Source organism: Ochlerotatus camptorhynchus, unplaced genomic scaffold (assembly GCF_037179485.1).
Source record: "Ochlerotatus camptorhynchus isolate MF236.1 unplaced genomic scaffold, CSIRO-AGI_Acam_v1.1 ptg000046l, whole genome shotgun sequence".
Taxonomy (NCBI): Eukaryota; Metazoa; Arthropoda; class Insecta; order Diptera; family Culicidae; genus Ochlerotatus; species Ochlerotatus camptorhynchus.
The window spans coordinates 512,368-538,702 of NW_027040537.1; the positions used below are offsets into that span (position 1 = coordinate 512,368).

General features: G+C 44.5%; 2 protein-coding genes across 2 annotated transcripts; one reads left to right on the forward strand and one right to left on the reverse strand.

Moving 5' to 3' along the window:
- Window positions 1-472: 472 nt before the first annotated feature.
- On the reverse strand, window positions 473-2,063 carry LOC135715505 (zinc finger HIT domain-containing protein 2). Its single transcript, XM_065238771.1, has 2 exons — window positions 1,933-2,063; window positions 473-1,870 (listed from the first exon to the last, which is right to left on the reverse strand). Exons 1-2 carry the CDS (start codon window positions 1,956-1,958, stop codon window positions 751-753), a joined length of 1,146 nt encoding a protein of 381 aa, XP_065094843.1. The 5' UTR covers window positions 1,959-2,063; the 3' UTR covers window positions 473-750.
- Window positions 2,064-5,255: 3,192 nt separating this feature from the next.
- row (relative of woc) lies at window positions 5,256-25,651 on the forward strand. Its single transcript, XM_065238993.1, has 7 exons — window positions 5,256-6,738; window positions 6,804-7,295; window positions 7,380-7,476; window positions 23,701-24,158; window positions 24,221-24,634; window positions 24,699-24,832; window positions 24,900-25,651. Exons 1-7 carry the CDS (start codon window positions 5,458-5,460, stop codon window positions 25,537-25,539), a joined length of 3,516 nt encoding a protein of 1,171 aa, XP_065095065.1. The 5' UTR covers window positions 5,256-5,457; the 3' UTR covers window positions 25,540-25,651.
- Window positions 25,652-26,335: the final 684 nt, after the last annotated feature.

A 26,335-nucleotide genomic window follows, 5' to 3' on the forward strand; every position in this document is an offset into this window, starting at 1 on the left:
AGTTCAATTCAATCTTCGCCACAACGAAGTTATATTGATGGCAATTGCACAGACAAACAGACATAAAACGCTGTCCAGACTGGAGAGTTATAACATGTTATAACGGTTGTCAAATAATTGCAACACAGAAACCACCATCAAGATAGCGCTATAACATGTTATAACTCTGTAGTCTGAACGTACTATAACACCTTGAATATTCATCACTGTAAAACATCGTCGCTAAAACATTACCGCCATCTGTTGAGTACACTGTGGTGGGTAGTACGCTGAGTTTTAAGCTAAGAAAAGAGGTGACAATACGGGGGCGAAAATGAACCACTTTTCTGTCAAACGTGAACCAGCTCCTGATTGGCCGATTTCATGTGCGTAAGATAGAGATAGAGGTAGAAATAAAAGAGGGAGAAGCCAATTGTCACCTCTTCCTCTTAGGTTTTAAGCAGGAAAGATTGTTTGGCATTGCGTGAAAATGCATGAGAAACTTAAGCGAGAGATTTGTTTGCCACATTCACACGCAAGTTTATTCTCTCAGGGAGGCTCAAGGAATGAGATTTGAGAATGATTTTCCGAACACTGCAACCAAGCGACCATACCTTGGAAATCCTTGGCTTTCCACTGAAAGATCGCTGAATGTCTCTAAAATATGATGGAATGCTGCATTTTTACCACACCCCAGGACGATGATTTTCGCAACAGTTACGTACATCTACTTTGGTTAGGGAGACACATCCGTTTACTTTACCAGAAATTTCACAAATAATCCTTAACATACGAAAGCATGAACTCAATTTTTTTGGTACAACTTTTCAACTTTCCTAACTCCAGATGTGGAAGCTGTCCGATATCATCACTGTACTTGCTGCTAAACTCTCCCTTCTTATGCTTTTCCGATTCGGTTTGCTGCAGCTGCTTATCATCTCTTTTTGCCTGGCTGAGCAAGCGATGGACATCCGACAGGGCAGCCAACACAAAGTGCTTCTTGTACTTGATTCCACAGTTGAGAGGCCCGTCGAAAATTTCCCTTACATCCTGGGCTATCAGCAAGGCTGTCTCATGGTCAGCCGGTAGCTGCTCCTGTCGACAATCGTGGCAAACCGACTCGACGGCTAGCTTTTCCGAATGGTAGATGGTATTGTGCTTCAAATTCCCGCAAATTGATATCAAACAGTTGGCAACTTCCTGTAGGCATTCCTTGAAATCACCGTTGAAATATCGGAACGCCAGAGCATACGCTGCCAATATGTTCGCCAAGTTGAACTTCATCAACGGTGAGGGATCTTTACTGCAGAGGTCCTTGAAATTTTTGACACCCTTTTTCAACGCGGGACACTTTTCAATTAGATCTTTCTCTCCTCCGGATAGCTTCTTACTGTTTGCAGATTGTATCAGTTCTACGTTATAATCCCTTGTCCACCAGGGTTCCACTATCGGTAGTATTTGGCTGATGTCTCCATTTTCTAGCAAATTTTGAAACTCTCTCCGTTCCTCATCCGTTAGCTGTCCCCAAACTGCGTCTGCATTATCCAAATCAATTCCCCCCAACCGGTCAGCCAAATTCTGAAAATTTTCTCCATCATCGGAATCGATTTCTTCGAATCGTTCTTCGTCGTCGTCATCTACGTCTTCTTCGACGTCGTACAATGTTCCGTCCTGTAAATCTGCCTCCCCCAGTCGCTTCAGGATATCCATCATTTTTCCAGACGATTGTGCCGCTTCCTGTTCATCTTTCGCGAATGTCATTTCCTGGATAACATTTTCCCGGTAGAAGCTTTCGGAACACTGACCATGCTGCTCGGACTTGTAGCAGGATAGTGAGCAGTACAGAATGTTACACCGTGGGCAGCAATACTTGGATGCGGCGGAGTTGCATCTGGAGGTTGGACAGTTCACGTTAATGTCGTTGTACTTTTTTCTTGGCCATTAGATACTTACATTTTACACAATTCAGCTTGATCCATTATGTTCAGTAAGGACGGTGGCCAAGTGCTAGCACTGATCAATTTTAATTACAAACAATGCAGTATTGACAATGCAGTGGATATGCAGTACTGATGTCCCGGCTGATAAGCAATGTGCATGCAGAGTGCGCGGGATTGTGGAGAAGGTGATATCAAAACAAATAGAGAGAAACGTCAAAAGTGGGATCGCCACATTTTACCTCTTTTTACCGCCTGTATCACCGTGGTTCCCACAGGGGTGTTCACTATTGAGAAATCCAACTTAAACTCCTGCGCGCCTGGTGGCAGGAATAAGCACTAACCGACGGTGATAAGTCTGTGACAGCCCTTGAAAATTTCATTGATTGCTTGCAAAATTATTTAATTTCAATGTAATTTCATGAAAATTTCTTGTCAGCATGGATGAATCTTGTACAAAATGCATAAAACTATTTTGTATCAAGACTTATAAATTACTGAAAACATGTTAAGGTTTGAAATCATCTACCGATTAAACAGCAGACAAAGTTGGCCGACTAAATCAATCGACGAAAAATTATTAAATAGGCCGATTGCTCGGTGTAGCACCAGACGAAAAACGATTTAATCTGCTGATTAATACACTGGCTGAAATTAATTTTTAAGTGGCAATAGATTTAGTCGGTTGACAAATCGGGTGATTTGGATGATGTTTGTTTATTTGGAAGATATTTTCAAAACAAAGAACGATAAAATTCAGCATTATATACCATTATTACGAGTACTACTTTTTTGCTCGGATCATGTTTTGACTTCCACAGAAACTCGCTAGAATAAATAGAAAATAATAGTTTTTTGGTTGAAATTTCAAAAATGTATTCAGTTTGACACATTATTTCGGACTTATCACCGCTGCGATTGCAGCGTCACGGTGGTCGATTGAAACATGGATTTGTCAATTGCAAGATTACAGTAAATGCTCTACATTCAATAATAAATTAAATCAACAAAGCTTAAAAAGCGGGCAAACTCCCGGTTCACCTATTATTAAGTCCTTTCCAAGATAGAAATACTCAGAGGGAGAGATGGGCGGAGAAATCAAAATACAATTCGAAAGCAGGGATTTGTACCTGAATTATCTTGCAACCCTTGCTAGAAAATAGCATTTCACATGATTTTTACTTTAGATTCGATTTACGTGCAAAATAATAATTGAGTGCATCGCAATATTTTGTACATTATTTTCTTGGTGCCATTAATTAACCAATTAAGATCAGATTAATCAATAAAGTTAGAGTATTGTTTTTAATTCCAAAAACTAGTTGAAATTGAGAAGCACACGCAACATAAAGGTGTTTGAAATTTTGTTTGATTGCATCTCAAATTTAACGTAGTAAGAATAAGAAATCCTCGTAAAAAAATTTATGGGAATGTTTGGCTTACTGATTACCATTACCATTAAAAATATTTGTTTTCTCCATACATTTTCGGAAAGAGAACTATACTAGAACCTTTATACTTATGGTTTGAGATTTTAATGGTCGATTTCGTTTCACATGAACTGAGAACTTCGAAAAGAGGAAATTAGAAAATGTTCCACAACCAATTTTTCACAACCTTTTTCGCTGGCAAAATTTCAAGATTTTTCACTTGCTTAAAATTTTACTTCGGTTTGAAATGTATACTAGGCTTGATGGGTAACAGATTCATAGGATGGCAGAAGAAGAGATTTAGACTTCTCTGCCACCGTTAGGCCGTTCGCAATGTTGAGTTTCAAAATTGTTTTAAACTTCTCGACAATTATATAATTTGAAACTGTCAAAAATAAAACTGCAACACGATCAGCGCAACGCACAGTTCTAAAAGATGTTTGTAGTCATCATGTTCCATAAACTTTACTATTCTCTATGAAGTTCTCCGTTTTTTTTGTGAAGCTCTTCGAAACATCATTAAATACATACAAAGAAATTTGAAACAGAGTTCCATTCGTGTTTCAAACTCGCTCAGAAATAAAACAGAATACTCGAGCAGTTGCAAATCTGGTGCAAAATAGTGCTCGAATAATGAAACTGCAACTCAGCATTGTGAGAGGTGCGTTTCTGTTCTAGTTTCAAATTGAAACAGTCCTTATAAAATACAACAGCATTGCGAACGGCCTTAGTATAAATTACCAGTTTCACTAAAACATGCATTTTACTGGTTGAAAAAAAAAAATAAACCGCTGTCAAGTCGAACACTTTGATAGCTGATTTCGGCTAGTAGGTTGAATTAGTGAGATCTTGCACCGAGAAGTCAATAGTGAAATCCAACCAATTACCGGCCACCCGTGGCGCTGTTGTCGTAGCGGTGATAAAAATGTAGACATCTGTCAAACGTGACTCACATCAGAATTTTCACTTTTTAAATTGAAAATTTGTCTAGTCTTGGTACGTTTTTGGTGGTCAAAAAGCTTGTAGAATTGTAGGAAAAGTGTCCTTCTTCAAAGTGACAAATGACTACAATGATATCACTGCTTGCAATCAGGAAAACAGTTGAATTTTTAGACTACATAAACACAAGCTCCACCGCTTAACATTCTCATTGTTGTTGCAGGATTGTTGCATTATCCCGGGATGCAACGAGAACAAATTTCAACTTTTTCGAGTTCCAAATTCGGGAAGCAACAAATTCGTGCAGTGGAGAAAGGTTTCCACTGTTTACGGATCAGAAGAATAGTTGTTGTCGGGGGAGTGATTTGAGATTAATTTCATGTGGCTGCTCCCCGGGATGGGAACTTTGCAGAACAAATCCATTCCCCACAATTCTTGCTTTACTGCTGATCTACTGGTGTAGCCCAGGCACACAATATGCTAGGTCTCTAAATCCGCTAGCACGGAGTCCCCAACATCATCCATTATATCCAGCAGACTGACTTGGACGTCGATTTCAATCATACAAAACATAACCTTAATAATATCGGTGCATCAAAAAACGCATTTTCATTATCTTTCAATGACATTGCAATGAAAATTAATATAACATTGCATTATTCGACAAATTTCCTACATGTACATATCATCCATAGTAATGCTCGTATCTCACTATTTTGAACTCTTTTTTCAATAATTTATCACTCAAACTCTGGAATTTAAACCGGCTGCCATAAATTTATCACCATCGACTTGTACTATATCCCGCCACTAGTGACGCATAAATTTCACTTGGATTCTACTATAAAAAAGTGGTTAATTTTAAGCATCGATGAGTTTATAATGTTTCCGTGTATAGGTACTATATTTTTAAGCTGCCTCCGGTCCACCCCTGACATTTTACCGAATAATGCTGAAAAAGTGACGCGAGGTGTTTTGGTGCAAAACTTTTGCGCTCCCCGAAAAATTTAAAGTTTGGACAGAAATTTTACAAATTACTATTTTAAAACTAGTGCCATTTATAGAAAGTGCAGACAGTTAAGTAGGTAAAGTGTTTTCCTCAGGTGGTGTGTCGATTTTAGTGGAGAAATTCATTTGGAAATAGCTCCGGTTCAGTGCTAGGGAAATCCAAGATGGCGCCCACGCCGGAGGATGAAATAACATTGCACCTGGAATATTGGCCGGACGAGCTGAGCCCGGCCCAAAAGGTAGCCTATGAAAAAGCGGAAAAGGAACATAACGATATCAGGAACAAGCTGAAGGACCTCGTCAAAGAATCTGGGGGTAAGAATATTTTCTCCGGTGAGGTGTTTACCGCCTATCAAGTGTTGGGACCGGTTCCCGGGTTGGAGCAAATATCGAAACCGATAACATCGTTGAAAAAGAAACCGCCCCCACCACCGGTGACTCCCAGCAGCTCGAAGCGCAGTGCTTCCCCAATGCTAGAAAGCGGAAAACGGAAGAGCCGAAGATCGGATTATAAAGTCGACGATGATAATACTGGTGGACAAGATTTCGTTCCGGATGACGATGATGAGGAGTACATTCCGCTTTCCAAGCGACTGGAAATGAAAAAGAGGGCAGCAAAGGAAGCCGCCTCTAAGGAACAAAGTAAGAAGAAAGACGATAAGAAAATGCCAGAAAAGAAGGTGGACATGAAAACACCTAAGAAACCGGATAAACCTCAAAGCATTACCGCCAGCAATGTTCGTCCGACGGAATCGACTGCGATCGGAGGACTGCTTATCGGTGGCGATAAGGAGAAGAAAAAGATCACCGCTGAACCCACGGCTATTGTTGATCTCACTAAGGATGACAGCGGCAAGCCGGCTGCTGATTCTAGGGAGGTCTCCTTCAGCAAAATTCAAGGCAAGACATTCCCCTCGCTGGTGGTCATTGCAAGACCGTCACTTCGAGCATCAGACAAAATTCCTGCCGATCGACCGCAACTGGATGCGAAAGTCAAAAACGTTCTCATGCACACTGCCACCAAGTTTACAGAGTGGCTCATTCAGCAGGGATTGGTCAAGTCGGAACAGTACTGCCAGATCCATCGGGGTACGCCTTTGAAGCTGGGAATGTACTCGGATGCCTCCAAGTTTCCCTACTCGGGAGGATACGTTTGGATTAGCGAATGCTGTCCGACGCGTTTCATTTCCGTTTTCAGCGGATCTCCATTCGAGGGGTCCCCACATCCGCCATCCGTTATACTTAAGTTGATCTACCACTGGAGCTGTCAGACGAACGTTTCCAACGTGGTGAACTGGGTGAAGGTGGACAATCTGTACGTAAAGGGTCTCTACACTTGGTTGCGGTCGATCTGTACGGTGGCCTTGTCACAGCACATGCAATTGATGGGCGGTATTGGCAAGAAGATCGAGGTCGGAGTCATTTCGCTTGGTACGACTACACAGGTTAGGGTGAATTATCTGTGGGACATAGTTTAGAATCATCTAAAATTCGGAATATATCATTTCAGGATGGCCAACAACGTCAAGTCAAGGTAGAAGTACTGGGCGTTCTCGATCCGGAAGCTAAGGTAGTTCGATTGAGAGCCGTTGAGCCGCTCAGCGATGGTGAACGAAACTACAAGAAACGTTTCTCGAAGATCCTGGAACCGCTGAGTGGTTGGGTTCACAAGGACAGTGTCATTTTGACGGATCTGACCGTAGATAAGGGCACCCTGAACAATATGGGCTACAAAATCGTACAACAGGTTTCGCCTTCCGATGCGAACAACAAGAACAGCAATGCCAACATCATGGACTATCTGCGCCGGATCGTACCGCGCATGTTCCAGAACACGCTGTCGCTGCTGTCCCGGCAGATCATTCAGCAGTTTTTGAACGAGCTAGTTTGGCGCGAAAAGTACGGCTATTCACCGGGTCAAACGTTTGACAACATTGTGGCGCACATTGCCGAGCAGACGAGAATCGAGACCAAGGACAATCTGGTGACCCGACTGAATAAGGTATGTGGTGAAGGATGGTTTTGCCAATCTGGACTCTGAGGACAGATGCTGACGTGTGTCGTTGTTGTTGTTCTTGTTTTATAGGCCGCTGCCGATCCGTTCAAACACTGGACCTACCCTGTTGAGACGTACAATATATCCAAACCGGGGGCGAAGAGGGGTCGAAAGCCCAGGGAGCAATGTTAGTATGATTTTTCATTTTACTTGATAATTCATCTTTTATCTATGTTTGACATTCTGGAAGTTGCTGTGGATGATACCGTTTCGTTGCGAAATTTTTAGAAGATGTTTCTTTTCGGTGTGTATAGATCGGTTTTAAGTGTCTCGTTAGGATCTCGCGAGTTCGATGCATTGGCGATCCACGTTTTTTATTCTGTCCGATGACCGCTTTGAGGCTGTACAGATAAAGTTTGTTCGCTTAGCTCTCCAACACTTGCCTTGGTGCGATGCATTGAATCTTCCTGCATATGAACATCGCTGTATATGCTACTGGAAATTGATACCCGGCTTATTTGTTGACCAACGAAATAGATGCCCCAGATAGTCACGCTGAATTGAATATGTATGTTCCAGAGTTACCATTGAGACGACGCCATTTCTTGCATTTAGCTAAACGTAGTACTCGTTATGGACAACATGATCCAATCAGATTCATGATGACTCTTCGGTTCACTCAATAATAATCTACGACCATCTCAATAATAATCTACGACAATTAATTGTAAATTGTGCAATTGTTGGCTAGCATTGCTTTTATTGATTGATTTACTTAATTATAATAAGTTATGAAAATATATGGGGTTCAATCAAGTATGCTAACTCAAAAAGGGGACAGTACTAATGGATATTTTTGGACGCTATTGAAAAATTAGTCGATTGCTGAATTTATGTAAGCCGAAAAATTTCTAGACCGGACCAGGAATTGAATCCAGCCACCCCTCTAGCATAGTCTTGCTTTGTAGCAGCGCTTTTACTGCCGCTCTTCGCATGTCGGTCCCGTAGTAGAACATCCTTGATCCAGATGACGTTGAGGCTGCAGCTAAACCTTTTCACATGTCTCGGCTTATGTCATTGACAGACACGTCCCGAAAAGAACTCACCACAAAGTGTCTCACCCTTCCTGGCAGACGAGAGAGTTACGTAGGTTGAAGCCAATCGAGAGAGCAGCATTGAGAAGATTTACGAAGTATCGCACGCTTCCTCTGAAACTACATTATGTGAGGCTGAATCACATGCACCAGCGAGTCAGTCGTGAATGCTTTTCAAGTTTCCAACGAGGCATCGAGCGCAAACTTAAGCTACACCCGAAATCCTTTTGGAACTACGTGAATGAGCAATGCAGGGAATCCGGCCTCCCATCGTCTATGGAATTCAACGGAGAAGTTGCTGCCACGATCATATTAACCTGGCTGCCAGGAACGTTCCAGTAAATGATCAAACGCTGGGTGCAATTGATGTTAATGCTGAGATGATTTCTAAGGCCGCGACTCTGCTCGAGTTATCCTTCAATCCTGGACCTGATGGAGTTCCATTTGTATTTTTGAAGAGACATATTGCTAGCTTGTTAATTCCGCTTCATCGCCTGTTCTGCATGTCTCCCTCCAGTGGCATATTTCCATCCTGCTGGAAATTTGCGCACATGTTTCCCGTTCACAAAAAAGGAAGGAAACGATCTGTGGATAACTATCGACGAATTACATCGTTAAGTGCCGTTTCGAAGCTATTCGAGCTAGTGATTATGGAACCGTTGCTGTCCCATTGCAGTGCTTGAGTGCTGATCAACATGGGTACGGCCGCTCTACAACCACCAATCTACTGTGTCTCACATCGTATATAACCGAAAGCATGTCGGATCGGGTTCAAACGGACGTTATTTATTCAGACCTATCCGCAGCATTCGACAAGTTGAACCATGCTATTGCGATTGCTAAACTCGGCAGGCTCGGTGTAACTAAAGGTTGCCATAGGAGATTGCAGATCAGTTAGCTTCTTCGCCACATCAGGTATACCTCAGGGAAGCCACATGGGACCGTTAATTTTTATACTGTACTTCAACGACGTGCATCTGGTTCTTCCTACGAATCTGCTCCATTGCTGACTGTCACTTTCTTCAACGTCAGCTGAATGTATTCGCTAGTTGGTGCAGGTTAAACAGAATGGTAGTGAACCCAGCCAAATGCTCCGCTATTCCATTCTCACGAAAACAACAACCGATAATATTTAGCTATGACCTGCTTGGCTCGACAATCGAACGCGTGAATCAGGTGAAAGACTTGGGTGTGATCTTGCATTCGCAGCTATCATTCAAGCAACACATTGCATATGTTGTTGATAAGGCGTCAAGAACTTTAGGGTTCATTTTTAGGATAGCTAAAAACTTCACCGATATCTACTGTCTAAAATCTCTCTATTGTTCGCTTGTTCGATCGACGCTTGAGTATTGTTCAGCGGTTTGGAATCTAAACTACAAAAACGGTGCCGAGAGAATTGAATCTATTCAACGTCGCTTTCTTCGTTTTGCGTTGCGTACATTGCCTTGGAATGATCCGTTTCGATTGCCCAGTTACGAAAGCCGTTGTCAACTTATCGACCTAGAACTTCTCCGGACTAGAAGAGACACAAGCAGAGCCCTAACCGTGGCCGATAACCTGCAAGGAAGGACAGATTGCGAGACTATCTTGACGCAAATTGACCTGAATGTTCAACCCCGACCGCTTCGTAACAACCTTGTGCTAAGACTGCCTCTACGTCGCACAAATTATGGAGCATACGGTGCGATTTGCGGACTGCAGAGAATATTCAACAGAGCTGCATCTGTTTTCGACTTTCATCTCTCCCGTGATGCGCTTCGTCGAAAATTTTTTTTCTGTTTTTCGTCGGGAGGAGTAACTGACTGACTATAAGATATATGTTTTTTAATGTTCTCGGCAGACCTTGTGTACGGGTGGTGGTTGAGCGTTCACCGAACCAGTATCCTCGAATTTGTTCACCATATTGCCAATAGTCCTTTCGGTAGGACGATTATTGCGACCGTAAAATGGGCGAAGCGCTCGGAACGTTGCTCGCAAAGAACATTTACTTTGGTAAAACAATTTTATCATTTGTACGTGCTGTTGGACGCTATAACCAACAATCAATACGAAACTAACGATTTTAAATTGGCTCACTACTTGAGCAAATCGACTAACGTACCCCATTATAGTATAAATTCCAGTACTACACTATGTTTGTTTTGATTCGCTATGAAAGTTTGACAGATAAAATGAGAGGTTAGTGGATTTTCCTATGTTTCGAGGGGTGAATCGATTAGCTTGGGAGACCGAAGATAGTACCAGAGCTGACCCTAATAAATTTGTTATGGTTATTTTGCTTAACGACGTGTTTGGGGTATCATCCAAACCATTTGTGGAAAAGTTCAACTATTTGGGTTATTGTTCGTTTATGGTATTTGTTTATTAGGGGAGCCATAAAGTTGAGCTCGTTTCTTCGAAACCTTCTGGTCTTAGAGTTACCTCTATGCTATAACTCTCCATGGTCATTTGGCAAGACACACTGAATAAATTACAGCTAATTTGACACTTGTAGCTTCAAAAATATGGCCACAATCAACTGTCAATGTTAGGAAATCCCTGTACTTCCATCAAATTTTAATCAGAACTATCTTCAAATTCTCATAAGACTTCGCAGAAGTTCTTCATTCAATTTCTTTAGAATTATCTATTCCAGAACTATTTTGGAATTCTAGTCAGAATAAGATTTTTTAGGGAATTCTCTTCATTATTTCTTCTTAAAATCCACCCGGAATTCTCCTCACAATTCCTTTTTCATAAGTATTCTTCTTATATTCTCATGGAATCATGCTTGAACCTCTCGTTAAATTTCTCCTTAAAATTCCAGCATTCCCTTGAAATTCCTGTGTATTCAGAAAGTCGCAAAGGTTGCAAGAGCGTGGTCGGTGGGACATCTTGTGAGATTGCCAGTTAACAATCTGTTGCAAGTGCAAGAGCAAAAATTACCGAGCGGCGGACAAAGCACAAACACTAAAGGGCAAAAGTTCCAACAAATCCAAAAACGAACTCCAAATGCATTTTTATACTTATATTTTGAAACCCGCCATTGGTCCCTTACATTGGAGTTGTTCTTCCTCCTACTTTCCTACTACCTTAAGGCTCACGCACATTAGATCCGGATCGGACGCGTTGTGGCAAAGTGACAGATAAATCTATTCTCTAACTGTCAAATTTACGTCAACGCAACGCAAACGGATCTAATGTGGGTGGCCCTTTACTATCCTGCTCTTACGGCATCTTGGTGCTTCCTATTATCTTTCTAATCATATTTTCTCTTCTTGTGAGTACTTACTGTTACCGGCCGGGTGCATCCTTATCGCCGCTCGCTTTTCGACGAACCGCTGCAATCAGACGCCGAACCGACGCTGCACGACACCACACATCGATGCTTTCTCCTCTTCCGTTGATCGAAGACCACTCTCCAGCACCCTTGGGTACTTCCCGTCCGCCGTGTCCGCCGACCTGCTTCGTCGAGTGTCACTCGAAACTATCGGTCCGACAGATTGCACATGCTGCGTCAGTCTCGCGAAGCGCCACGATCCTCGAAGTGACCGTCTCTTGGCGGTGGTGATGTACTTCGCCTCCTTGTCGGTCTCTTGCCAACGGCGTTCCTGGTCCTGTTCCTGGCAGCTTCGACGCGTATGCTTCGTCCGTCTCGCGAAGGGCCACGACTTCGTTTCGTCCTCGAAGTGACCGCCTTCTTTGTCGGTCTCTTGCCAACGGCGTTCCTGGCCGTCGTGCGTGCAGCTTCGACGCGTATGCTTCGTCTGTCTCGTGAAGGGGCACGACTCGAGGGGCACGCAATGCAAAGAACCGGTGTGTTGAAGTTAAAATGCAATCAATAGTACTTAAAGTAATTAATGCGTTTTGAAGTAGTACTGACGGTCATTAAAATTATCGATCCGTAATTAATGTAATTAAAAGTATTGAAAATGTAATTAATGTACTTTAATTACGAAATTTCAACTGTAATTAATGGAGTTAAACAGTACTTAATGTTCTACATTATGTAATTAATGTAATTAAAGCAGTAGTTAATGGAATTAATTTAATTACAGCAGTTGTCTGCGTAGGAGTTAAAGGTTATTGCGTGCCCCTCGCCACGACTACGTTTCGTCCTAGAAGTGACCGTCTCTTGGCGGTGACTAAGAACCTCGCTTTCTGGTCGGCCTCTTGGCAACGGTGTTCCTGACCGTGGTACGTGCAGCTTCGTAGACCGCCCTTGAAATACGGCTGCAAAGCCGAAACGTGCCCTGTCGATCGAACGCCTTCGACTGCGCCGCTCCGAATCGATGGGATAATCGAACCTGCAAAACACGAAACAAAAGCACTGGGGCGCATTCCGCATTAGCCTACATTTGTTGTTGAGTAAAACTCACTTCTCTTGGAAGGCTTTTTGTCCAACACGGTGACCCACCGCAATCACGCGTCTCTTGTCAGGGTGTTCGATTCCCAATTTGTGTAATTGTTTGACACATTGTTAGTTGCAGCACCGCATAAATCTTAACTGTACTCACTTTACGGTGTATTCCAGAGGTAGGGTAGTTCCGCGCTCTCTCGCCGGTTGTCGACGACCGATTCCCTCCAAGAACCGTGTACTGGAGTGTGCCGATCGTGTGACGCGAAATCCCCGTGTTAATTTTGGTATTTGATTATCATCATTTTCCTGGACTAACCTTTCGACAGTCGTTAAATCCCGCTGTCTAATCCGCGTTTCGGCTCGATCTGCGTCGCAATCCTGACACCCACTTTCGAGAAGATGATTTTCCAAAGCACGGCATATTCGGTTTGCTTGGAAAACGGCTATTGCAGGTTACCTGCTACTGCGCACTCGGACGGTCTTCTGAACAACGGGTTTTCCCCACGCACTTCCTGCGTGCTATCGAAACTCGGTTCGACTACGGCAATCCGCACCACGAAGGAAAATAACTCCGATCTCGAACAGCAGCACTCACAACGAATTGAATTCTTTCCACCACCGGCAGCTCGCACAATCGAGAATTGATCATTTTGTCAAGCTTCTGCATTCATGTTCCATCAGATGTCACTGCTGTTGTTTGCGGTGACATATATCGGAAACTAGACACAATCTGTTTTCCTACAATTGTTCACAGAGGACACTGCAGTGCAAAACATGTCTGGTACCTCTATATATGCATTGAGATTATTATTCGAAGTCTCTCCTTTTTTACACATTCTGCACACAAAATAGCTCACCCCTCACAGAATTTCCCGCCGAATTTTATGTATGGGGCGGGGCATAAAGTATCTTTTGCGCAGAATATGTAAAAAGGAGGGACTTCAAATGTTAAAGCAAATGCATAGTGTTGCAGTGTCAGGCAGGCTTCCAAATAGTACAGCCTTCTCGCGACAGGTGGTTTATACCTTAATTGACTGTTGCTTTGTGTGCTTCACTACCACTTGCTACCGTACGTTCAGATCTGAATTCGATGAGATCTGAAAGAATGAAAGCTGTATTAGAACAGTCGCATCTATACCCGCTTTGCAAAAATCATCGTGCTTGGAACGTAGTGAACCGAATGGGCTGTATTTACACATTTCTTTATGACCAGGGTTTCAATGTTTCTGTCGTCATGACAGCCTTCACAAACCGACGACATTCCTCAGCTTACCCAAGTGGCTGTCTCGAAAAGGCTGTCTCGAAAAGGCTGTCACGATACATTATATACAATTGATACACGGCAGTGGAGTATGGAAGAAACCCAGAAGTATGATATTGAATAGACATGTCGGCCCGATGTCGGATCAATGTAAGGTCAATTTATGATCGACGTCGACCAAATGTCGGGTCGATGTCGGGTCAATTATGTGTTTATGTCGGGTCAATGTCGCGCCAAAATCGGGTTGGGGTTTGGTAGAAGTCAGGTTGGTGTCGGGTAGGCTTATATTTTTCGCCGGAATGTCGGAATGTCTGATCTGCTCAAGACCGCGTGTTTTCAAAAAATATCGGATGCAAATTTTGCAATGGGCAGCACGAACGTGATAGCAACCGAACGAGCTTCGGCGTCACACTGGTAGTGTAGTAGCAGTCTTACGGCATACAAACAAAATTTCAAAGACAGCAACAACGAATCGGCAGTTTGGCGGACTGCTTGTTGTATGTACGAGGAACGTTACGAAAGACCATCCGAGGCTGTCATAGCCGAACGAACAAAATACATGACTAAGAACGAGCTGTCGTGTACTGCACGGGACGGCAACGTTGCATGTCGTATAACAGCCTCACTGTGGGCTGTCGCTTATAGCTCAATCTCAGGGCATTCGTAGGAAAAAGAAAGCGACAGCCGTTGAAATACTGTCATGAGTCGGTACTTTTGGTATGCCTGGTGTCAGGTACTCTGTTTTGTAATCTGTGAAAGGGAAATCACAAATCGAGTGTCAACAAAATACATGGCATGTTGAGAGATTGAGCTCGTGAGAGAGAATTTCTCTCTCAAATTGGAATTGTTTTGGCTCTCTGGGGACTGGTAGTAAAGCAGGTAAAATTGTATGGAGAAAAATAATTTTTAATTAATTGTAGCTTGTTTAACAATAATTTCCGGGAAAAAAACTGAACGACAAAGTCCCTGATTAATTGCTTTAGGTTGTCGTTCACTTTTTTTCACCTGAATATGCACCGAAAGCGAATTATTCCCACTTCTCTCAATTTCTATGTGGGGATTTTTATCACTCCCTACCAACGGAACAGCGCCATCTCTGTGGAAAATGGTCGAACAAAATGATTAATTGAATTTTCTCCCGGCACTACAAACCACGCCGTTTCGCGTGCTATTCGGACGAGGGCAAGCAAACTTTTGCTCTGCCGTTTTATCTGCTTCGCATGTCGGTCTATAGTGTTCGGTGTGCGTGCGGCGGTTCGTTGTTTGGTTCGTTTCCAATTTGAGGCCCATAGACGAGTGCAGGGATAGATTTGAATACTTTTTTTTTTCTTTGGATTTGTCTTTACGAGAGGTTAAGACCATAGGTTGGTCCATCTCGCTGGATTTGAGTTCACTCTCTCTACAAAAAGTGACACAACAGCGGGGCCCTGTTTACTAATCATGAACACTAAATGTTCATGAATAATGAACATTTAGTGTTCATGATTAGTAAACATTGCCCGCAGCTTGTAAATTTTTCTCGAGTTAGTGAACTCAAATTCATCGGTGCATTCGTCCATGCAGCATCATTGCTTGTGCACGCTCACGTGCGATTACTCACTAGTTGTGTCAACAGCTTGTACTTAGCTTCAAAACTTAATGCAAATTCTAATACGTAACAAATCCCTCAAAAAACTGTCTCAAATCTAATCCGATTGATACAGCAGTAGTACAACAAAGAGGAGCACATCGGACTTACTTACCTTACCAATCAGGCTAAGGCCTTGTTGTCCTCTGCTGTTCGAAGAAGTCGTCTCCACTCTACTCGATCCATGGCCACAGTTCGCCAGCCTCGTAGTCTGCGAAGGGTCCGCAGGTCACCTTCTACTTGGTCGATCCACCTTGCCCGCTGCGCGCCTCTTCTTCTTGTTCCTGTTGGGTCGCTTTCTAGAACCATTTTCACTGGGTCGTCGTGCGGCATTCTTACGACGTGCCCAGCCCACTGTAGTCGCCCAATTTTTGCAATGTGGACGATGGATGGTTCTCCCAGCAGCTGGTGCAATTCGTGGTTCATTCGCCTCCTCCACGTTCCGTCATCCATCTGCACTCCACCGTAGATGGTACGCAACACCTTCCGTTCGAAAACACCAAGGGCGCGTTGGTCCTCCACGAGCATAGTCCAGGTCTCGTGGCCGTAAAGGACCACCGGTCTAATCAGCGTCTTGTAGACAGTTAACTTCGTGCGGCGGCGAATTTTATTCGACCGGAGCGTCCTCCGGAGTCCAAAGTAGGCACGATTCCCTGCCATAATGCGTCTTTGAATGTCTCTGCTGGTATCATTTTCGGCGGTCACCAGTGAGCCCAAATACACGAACTCATCGACCACCTCGATTTCGTCACCGTCAATCTGAACTCGGGTGGGAGGCTAACATTGTCTTCCCTAGAACCTCTTGCTTTCATGTATTTTGTCTTTGATGCGTTGATGGCAAGTCCAATCCGTCTAGCTTCAGCCTTCAGTCTGATGTACGTTTCCGCCATCATCTCAAAGTTCCGTGCCATAATGTCAATGTAATCGGCGAAACCAAGGAGCTGGATGGACTTCCTGAATATTGTGCCACTCGCGTCTATCCCAGCTCTTCTGATCACACCTTCTAACGCGATGTTGAACAGTAGACACGAAAGTCCATCACCCTGCCGTAACCCCCTTCGAGATTCAAAGGGACTCGAGAGTGTCCCCGATACTCGAACAACGCACATCACTCGATCCATCGTCGCCTTGACCAATCGCGTCAGTTTATCCGGAAATCCGTACTCGTGCCTAATCTGCCATAGCTGATCTCGATCGATTGTGTAGTATGCGGATTTGAAATCTATGAACAAATGATGTGTGGGCACGTTGTATTCGCGGCATTTCTGCAGAACCTGTCGAATCGCGAAAATTTGGTCCGTGGTAGCGCGGGCACCCATGAATCCCGCCTGGTATTGCCCCACGAACTCTCTTGCATATGGTGACAGACGGCGGCATAGAATTTGGGAGAGTACCTTGTAGGCGGTGCTCAGCAGTGTGATCGCGCGGTAGTTGCAGCAATCCAACTTGTCGCCCTTTTTGTAGATTGGGCATACGACACCTTCCATCCACTCCTCCGGTAATATCTCCTCCTCCCAAATCTTGGCAATTACCCAGTGCAGCGCTCTAGCCAGTGCTTCACCACCGTATTTCAATAGCTCACTTGGTAGTTGATCTACACCAGTTGCTTTGTTGTTCTTCAGCCGACCGATCTCCTCCTCAACTTCTTGAAGATCAGGGGCCGGTAGTCTGTCGTCTTCTGCGCGTGCTCCAAGGTCTGTTGCCGTGCCACCTTCGTTTTCTGCTGCTTCACCGTTGAGGTGCTCGTCATAGTACTGCTTCCACCTCTCAATCACCTCACACTCGTTCGTGAGAAGGTTACCGTCCAAGTCCTTGCACATATCGGCTTGCGGCACGTAGCCTTTGCGCGAACTATTTAGCTTCTCGTAGAACTTCCGTGTGTCGTTTACGCGGTACAGATTTTCCATCGCCTCGCGATCTCGGTCTTCCTGCTGACGCTTCTTCCTTCGGAAAACCGAGTTTTGTCTGTTCCGCGCTTGTCTGTATCGCTCCACATTCAATCTCGTGCGGTGTTGCAGCATACTCGCCCGTGCTGCATTCTTCTCCTCTACTAACAGTTTGCATTCGCCGTCAAACCAGTCATTTCTTCGGTCCGGGATTGCAGTACCTAGTGCCGCTGCAGCAGTACTACCTATGGCTGAACGGATGTCCCTCCAGCCATCTTCAAGAGAAGCTGCGCCAAGCTGCTCTTCCGTGGGTAGTGCAACTTCCAGCTGCTGCGCGTAGTCCTGGGCAACTCCGGCGTCCTGTAGTTGCTCAATGTTGGGTCGCGGCGTTCGACTTCGACGTGTGTTATGCACCGTCGAGAGTTTTGAGCGCATGCATACTGCAACTAGGTAGTGGTCCGAATCTATGTTCGCACTGCGGTACGTGCGGACGTTGATAATGTCGGAGAAGAATTTCCCGTCGATTAGAACGTGATCGATTTGGTTTTCTGTGTGTTGGTCAGGTGATCTCCAGGTGGCTTTGTGGATATCCTTGCGGGGGAAAAAGGTACTTCGAACTACCATACCCCGGGAGGCTGCAAAGTTCACGCATCGTTGGCCGTTGTCGTTCGATACGGCATGCAGGCTGTTTGGCCCGATTGCCGGTCTATACATTGCCTCCCGTCCTACCTGAGCGTTCATGTCGCCGATGACGATTTTGACGTCCCGTTGCGAACAGCCGTCGTACACCTGCTCCAGCTGCGCATAGAACGCTTCTTTCTCGTCGTCGGGTCTCCCTTCGTGTGGGCAGTGCACGTTGATGATACTGATACGGCCCTTAATCCTCAACTTGCACATCCTCGCGTTGATCGGTTGCCAACCAATCACGCGTTGGCGCATCTTACCCAGCACTACAAAGCCGGTTCCCAGCTCGTTGGTGGTGCCACAGCTCTGGTAGAAAGTAGCCGCTCGATGCCCGCTTTTCCATACCTTTTGTCCCGTCCAGCAAAGTTCCTGCAGTGCTACGACTTCGAAGTTGCGTGGTTGAAGTTCGTCATAGATTAATTTATCGCAACCCGGGAAGCCGAGCGATTTGCAGTTCCATGTTCCGAGTTTCCAATCGTAGTCCTTATTTCGTCGCGTAGGTCTGTGCCGATTGTTCCGATCCGTATTTCTTTCTTCAGTATTTGCAACTTTATGTTTTTTTTTCCAGGGCGGCTTATTGGGCCTGCCCCAACCCCCTGTCTCGCCGGGGGACCATCGTGCACAGCTCTGTTTAGAGTCCCACGCTGGCACTAGGACGGTGATCAGCCGCTCCTAACATGGAAGCAATCTTTAAATTTCGCTTGAAGTACTCCTCACAATCACCTTTAAGGTGAACAAATATAGAATTCCACTGAGAACTCCTAAAAAATTCTGTAAATAGTTCAGGAAATCCGAGGGGATTTTTATTTATTTTTAATGTAGAATTTCTATCCATAGAATTCTCTTTATATTCGCCCCCTTTAGGAATTTTCACTGTAAAGGGTGATACGGTCAAAATTTGGTCAAGGGAAAACGCGTGTAAATCGGTGAAATCGTTTATTAAAAAAATCAAATTAAATTTCTTTTTCAAGTTCAATTAGTATAAAATTCAGGAAAAATATTCAGTTAGGCTTCCGCTTTTCTAAATCCGAATTGCCGGGCCTTACGCTTGACCCCTGCCATCAGATTTTGTACAGCCACCTTGTCCACCTTCTTCGCCGCAGAAAGCCAGTTTGCCTTGAACTGCTGCTCGCCATTAGCAGTTTGTTTGGTCTTCTTTAGGTTCCGCTTGACAATAGCCCAGTATTTCTCAATTGGGCGGAGCTCTGGCGTGTTGGGAGGGTTCTTGTCCTTGGGAACCACCTGCACGTTGTTGGCGGCGTACCACTCCATGGCCTTTTTACCGTAATGGCAAGATGCCAAATCCGGCCAAAACAGTACGGAACAACCGTGTTTCTTCAGGAAAGGCAGCAGACGTTTATTCAAACACTCTTTCACGTAAATTTCTTGGTTGACAGTCCCGGAAGCTATGAAAATGCTGCTTTTCAAGCCACAGGTACAGATGGCTTGCCAAACCAGATATTTCTTTGCGAACTTTGACAGTTTCATGTGCTTGAAAACATCTTCTACCTTTCCCCTTCCTTTTGCCGTATAAAACTCCTGTCCCGGAAGCTGCTTGTAGTCGGCTTTGACGTAGGTTTCGTCGTCCATTACCACGCAGTCAAACTTCGTCAGCATCGTCGTGTACAGCCTCCGGGATCGCGCTTTGGCCGTCGTATTTTGTTTATCATCGCGATTTGGAGTCACTACCTTCTTGTAAGTCGATAGTCCGGCTCGTTTTTTGGCTCGATGCACGGTTGTAGACGATACACCCAGCTTATTTGCGGCATCTCGGAGAGAGAGGTTAGGGTTTCGCTTGAAACTACCGGCAACTCTCTTTGTCGTCTCAGCGGCTTCCGGTTTTCGATTTCCCCCCGATCCAGACTTCCTGGCTGTCGACAAACGTTCCCCAAACACTTTAATTACATTTGTAACGGTTGATTTGGCAACTTTTAGCGATTTTGCCAACTTTGCGTGCGAGTAGCTCGGATTTTCGCGATGCGCGAGCAAAATTTTGATACGCTGCTCTTCTTGCTTGGACGGCATTTTGACAACTGAAGAGTGAATTCCAAAATCAAAATAGGAGCAACATTCTACACACACACACCTTCAAAATGAGGGGTGTTCAGGTTTTTTAAATGCAAAATTGAAAGAAATACGTCAAGTTGATATTGACCAAATTTTGACCGTATCACCCTTTAGTCCCACATTTGTAATGATCTTAATTAAGAATCTCAAAATAAGATCTCAGATCTCAAATAACTTAAGTTGAAAATTTCTAGAGCAGTTTCAAAGTTCAATATTTTTTTTAATTCAGCCTTATCTTATCTTTCTTTATTAAAGAGACTTTCAGCCATCGGCTGGTTCATCTCTGGCAACCCCAGAGGGTGTGCCCCAAATAACAGAGTTGATTATTTGGGGCCCCTGAAGGGGGTCCCCGGCTAGAAAGTGGGGCTCAGAAGAAGGTTTCCCTAATACAGAGTTTTTTTCAGAGTTCGGAGTTCAGGTTCAAACAATAGTACACATATAATAGCTGAGTAGTGTCACAGTAGTGTCAGTGTCGATAGCGGGTTGTTGGTGGTCGTGTCAGTCCTTGGGCTTAAATACTTTCATAAAGATTGGCGTCTTTAATAAAGCAGATGACTGCTGCTTCGGTTGATGGGTCATTCGATAGGGCGTTCCTTATGCTATTCGGTATACCGTAGAGACTTCTTATATTGCTGAACACTGGGCAATCTACCAAAATGTGTTCCACTGTCATGGTTAGGTTGCAAGTATCACAAGTTTTCCGGAAATTGGAGGAGCAGCCCATGTTGTGAGTTGCACGTGTGTGCCCGGAACGGAGACGAGACAAGATAATCTGGTCTTGTCGACTTGGAGTGTCCTGCCATTTGGAAGTCTCTCCTTTCACCTTCCGAGTAAAATATTGTCTTGTGGAAGCCCAGTCAAGGTTCCAGGCGTTGCGGATAATGAACCTGACCCATCGCTTAATGTCGGGACCGGGGACCTCTTTACTGAACAGTCTGCCAGAGCGGCCGGTAGCTGCCAGATGATCTGCTTCACAATTACCTCTAATGTCGCAGTGACCCGGTACCCAGAGGAAAATTGTATTGGGTGGTGATAGTTCTTGGATTCCCTGGATCCATGGATGCCTTGGGAACTGGGATTCTAGGGCAGAAAGGGCACTGGCTGAGTCTGATAAGATGCAAATGGGTTTGTTGGCGCTTATAGTAACAGCGTAGAGAATGGCCGCACTTTCCGCGGAGAAAACGGAGCATTGGTCAGGGAGCCGGAAAAAATGGCTCTCAGTAGGGTCTGCGATTCCAAATCCGACGTTTCCTCTAGCATTAGAGCCGTCCGTGTATCGGTGATGGTAGTCGTGATACTTAGTCCCTAGTATTTTGGCGACGTAAGCGCGCATCTCCGGAGAGTTGTCTCCGGTTTTGAAGCGCCGGGCTACAGAGAAATCGACGCTTCAAAGGGGGGAGTTTCTGATGGGCCAGGGTCTCAAGAAGTCTGTTCCCCTCTCTGAGGAGGCAGATCTATTCAGTTCCGGTTGTTTTCTCTAGGAAACTGATGCTCCTCGACGCTAGTGTTTCTGCCACCTGGTACCTGAATGGTAAAACTCCAAGCTCCACGCAAGCCGAGTCTGCGGGGGTAGAGGGGAGCAACCCTGCTACAGTGCGAATAGCTTTGTTGTAGGTGGGAGTCAGTCTGGCGATGAAGAGTTCAGCGGCTGGGCAAAAGAGCTCTATCCCATAGAAGATCCTGCTGTTTACTACGGCATTTGCGACCCTCAGAGTGAGTTCTCTATTGCTGCATCGATGCGGGCCGGAGAGGGTATGGATCAAGTTCAGTCATGTACGGCAATTGTTCCGGATCTCATTGAAGTGAGGGCCGAAGCTGAGTTTTCGATCCAGAAGTGCTCCGAGAATCCGAACATTTTACCGGAAAGGGATGGGAATACGCTCACATTTGATCGGATCTTGTATGAAGCGATGTGAAAAGCGGCATATGTGTGAAGTAATACTTTTCTCAGCTGACAACACAAACCCGGATTGAGACGCTCATCTATGGACGGAGGAGACTGCGGCCCGTAGCTTTCTGCGGAGAGCCTTTAGGGTAAGACCTACTGCCAAGAGTACATTGTCATAGGCATAGAAAAATATAAAGATCTCTTTTGGGAGTCCAACAAATACCCCGTTCATCGCGACCAAGAAGGTGGTGACCGCAATTACAGAGCCCTGCGGGACACCAGTTTCTTCCAAGCGAGTCGATGATCGATGGTTTCCTAATATTACCAGCGTAGAAAGTTTCTGATAAAACATTGAAAGTCTAGAAAACATTGCTTGGTACAAAGTGGTCAATTTAATATAGTAGAAAAAAGATGTTCGTCATCGCTGTAGTGAAAATTGTCTTAACAGTTCCCAAATAGAGAAGGCACGTGTACCCTCTCCTGGAGCCGCCAGTGGTCTCGAGAGCTGACTTCATTTGTAAGAGAGTTACCCCTATAGCCAATGGTATGTCTATGCACACAAATGAAAAGATGGTATATCTATCAAACTTAATAAATAACTACTGTGGAGGTGCTCAAAGGACACTGAGTTGAGGACAGGCATAAAGTTCCAGTTGGGTTCCTTGGGTTCTAACACACTTAAGTGATGATTTAGAATGGTCAATATGGTTTCCTATAGGGACTTCAAATGGGTACAATCGTTAATGGCGAAAATACGAGACGACACGATTTTCAATTAATCCAGTTTGTATTTCAACGCAATAAATGTTCCGACATCAATTGATTGTTGCAACGGATTCTAGAATCACCTCAATTCTAATAAAAAAAAAGTGACTCCTTCAATAAACATAGAAAATATTTCTCTAACTTAGCATGACACCAGCCATACACATACATTCAGAATTGAGCTGTAGTTTTCAAAATTGGAGAGCATAGTCCTCCCTGTTCGTTTTCTTACCTCCTTCAACTCTTGTATGGTTTCCTCTTTATTTTTCTCTCTCTCTCGTTATTCCACGTTATGTTTTGTCACTTCAATCTCACCAATCACCTGTTTTTCATTTCTTTTTTCTTTCAGCAAATTGATAAATTCTTGAAAGAGAGAAATGTTTTCAAAAAAAAAACAGAATGTACAGTTCAGAACAGGCCAGATATACAGTGTAGAGATAGGCCATCTCAGTTTGACAAGATGCAAGGAAGTTTAGGAAGTTCTAGAAAGCTAGGATGCAGGGAATTTGTTGCTCCAAGTACCTCTTTTCTTTTAAAAACAACAAGATAACAAACGACACGTGTAAAGATTTATCGTTTTCGAATAAAATGCCCCACGATTCCAGCGAAGAAGGCTCATTCGAGAGAAACATACCTATTCAATAAGATCCATTTTCACCAGAGAAATATTTTCTATGGTTCTGCTTGAATGTTCGTGTTCATCCTATTCTGCTTTCACTTTGACACTTTGGCAATAGTTTTGCGAGATCTCCTAGCACAATACAATTGGTGAATATATGACCCCACCTAATTTTTAGCTCCCCCACCGGCGGCACCGGAAGCCCCGAAAAAGATTCTGCTGAAAAAGCTGAAGAAGGAGGAGGAGAAAGCCGTCGGCAGTTCTTCCTATCTGAGCACCCTGTACGGACCGCCGAAGAAATCCCGTGCCCCACCGGAGGAAAAAGAAGAAATAATCCCGCTGGAACCGTACTACTACGGACAGTACGATCCACCCGGCGGTGAGGTGAAGGAAGGTGCCGAGCCGATCGACTTCAGCGTGACCTGCCCGGACTGCCCGACCACGTTCCGCAACAATGCCGACTTCCAGGATCATCTCTTCCGCCACGCCAATCCGATAACGGATGGACAGGTGCAGTGCCGCTACTGTTTGGAGAACTGGGCTACCGAGGATGCCCTCAAGAAGCATACTGTGCTGATCCATTCACTGGAGACTAAGAACTCCGTGGCTTCCAGCTTCAATTGCTTGATTTGTGAGGTAAGATTGAATAATACTTTTTGAGTTACAAATGCCCTTGATAATCCTCCGTATATCCTCAGCAACGTTTCGGTACAACGCAAATGTTGACAACGCACATGCAGAAGATTCATCTGCAGCTAGAGCTACCGTACAAGTGTGCCGGTTGCGATTATAAGAGTTCCTCTCACCATTTGACGATCGACCATTTCTACAAGAAGCACAACCGTTCCGGACTGATCCAGTGTCCGTTCTGTCTGAAGATGACTTTGGTCTGCAATGCCGAGGGACCGATCGCCGAGAATGTGAACGATTTCATGAAGCATCTCAAGATGCACTTCAACCGTACCCTCTCGAAGAAGTGTGGCAAGTGTGCGTTGAGTTTCATCACCCGTGGGGCGCTCAAGATGCACGGATTGTTCGGCCATGTCGTTGCAAAGCCCGGTCCGGCTTTGAAATCGATCACCAAATCGGTGACCAACATTCAGAAACCGAAGGTAATTGATTGATTATTGCTTCTGAAAACTAGTTGATGGCTCATTTTTTTTTTTTTTTCACCAGTCCAAGGCAGTAGTCCAGAAGGAGCTGACTACATTCAAAACAGTGGAGTCATTCGGCAGCTTGGTACTGAACATGCCGTGCGGTAAGATGTGTCTCGAGTGCGACAGTGACTTCGATGAGGACAGCCACATCATGTAAGTGAATCATTATCAAAACTAACGCCGTAGATCAACATTCTTACTTGAAATTTTTCGATTCCAGTGGAATGCTGAAGTGCATCAAGTGCACCTACAAGACGGCATGTCTTCCGTCGATGGTTGGCCATACGGCGTCGTGCAATCCGAATGCCATTTCCGATTATGCCGTCTCGCAACTGGAGCTTGAAATGCACTGCATCTGTGGTTTCTCGTCGTCAGATGGCAATGCTTTGGCGCGCCATCTGGTCACGTGTGATCGCAAGAGTGTCTACTCGACAGTTGAAGCCTGCCAGGAGAATACAGTTAAGCGAAATATGCTCGATATGCTTGGTTTAGTTCGTCGCGAGGATGAAGGCGGCGACGAAGCCGCTGAGACTCCAACACCATCCAGCTCTACGGTAGCTGATGGTGCTGAAGGGGAAGCTCAACCGGATCAACAAACTGGTGATTCCGGCAGTGGCAACACTTCGATTGCATACGATCCGTCCCAGTCGTTGTATAATATTGCCGGTACGGGCAATGAGCAGTTCAATACTCAGCTGTCGCTGGACGACCTAGGGCCGCCCTCGGTGTTGGCCCAGCAGCAGCAGGACACTGACCGCACTCCGCAGTTAAAGGACGACTATCAGTCGCTGGCTACGCCGAGGGTTCCCCACATGGATACCGATCAAGGGGAGTACGACCAACAAGAAGGCGGATTTTAAGCGGAATGGCTTCGGTAATTTTCCTATTATATTTCGACGAATGCAGTAGGTAGAGGTGAGGACTAAAAGAACTTCGACGATGTAGAGCGCGAATTGAAAATAACATAGATTTATCCACCCATTTATAGTGCGTATCGACGATAAAAAAAAAAACATATTTTATTTTATACATTCATATTCTCCAATATTATTAGAATTACATGGTTGATCGCTAGGAACAACCATACCGTCTTCTAAACTGAATAATCTATTATCCGTAGATATGTGAAAAAAAACGTTGAATGTGTTTCTCTGCTTCGAAGATATCACCGTCCTTACTTTGAAATTAAATTTATAGGAACAGTCGATTTGCTGGATGACCACGATGAAGAAGCAAGCGATGCTGAACAAGTTGAACCCAAGAGAAAGGCTACTCGAAAACAGAAGAACTTCCATGCTGTTCGAAAACCGTTTCTGCAAGCTGAAGTCGGATCTGTTGAAGCTACTTCCTTGAAAACAAAAAAGGAATCCCGCAGGATAATCACCATCCTCAACAGCCAACAACAACAACACAAAGTCAAGCTTCCTGAAATCAATTTGCCATCTTTTAGTGGCAAATTGCGCGAGTTATACCTTCCGGAGTTTGATTCATCAGAATGCTCAGTTGAACCCGACGGACAAATTCACGTACCTGAAGTCATCGCTTACGGGAGATGCTCTGAAGGAAATCAACGGATGAGGTTGTATCGAAGGTACATACTTCAAGATCGATACGAGAATAACAAACTAATTGTGAAGGCGTACCTGGATGCACTCT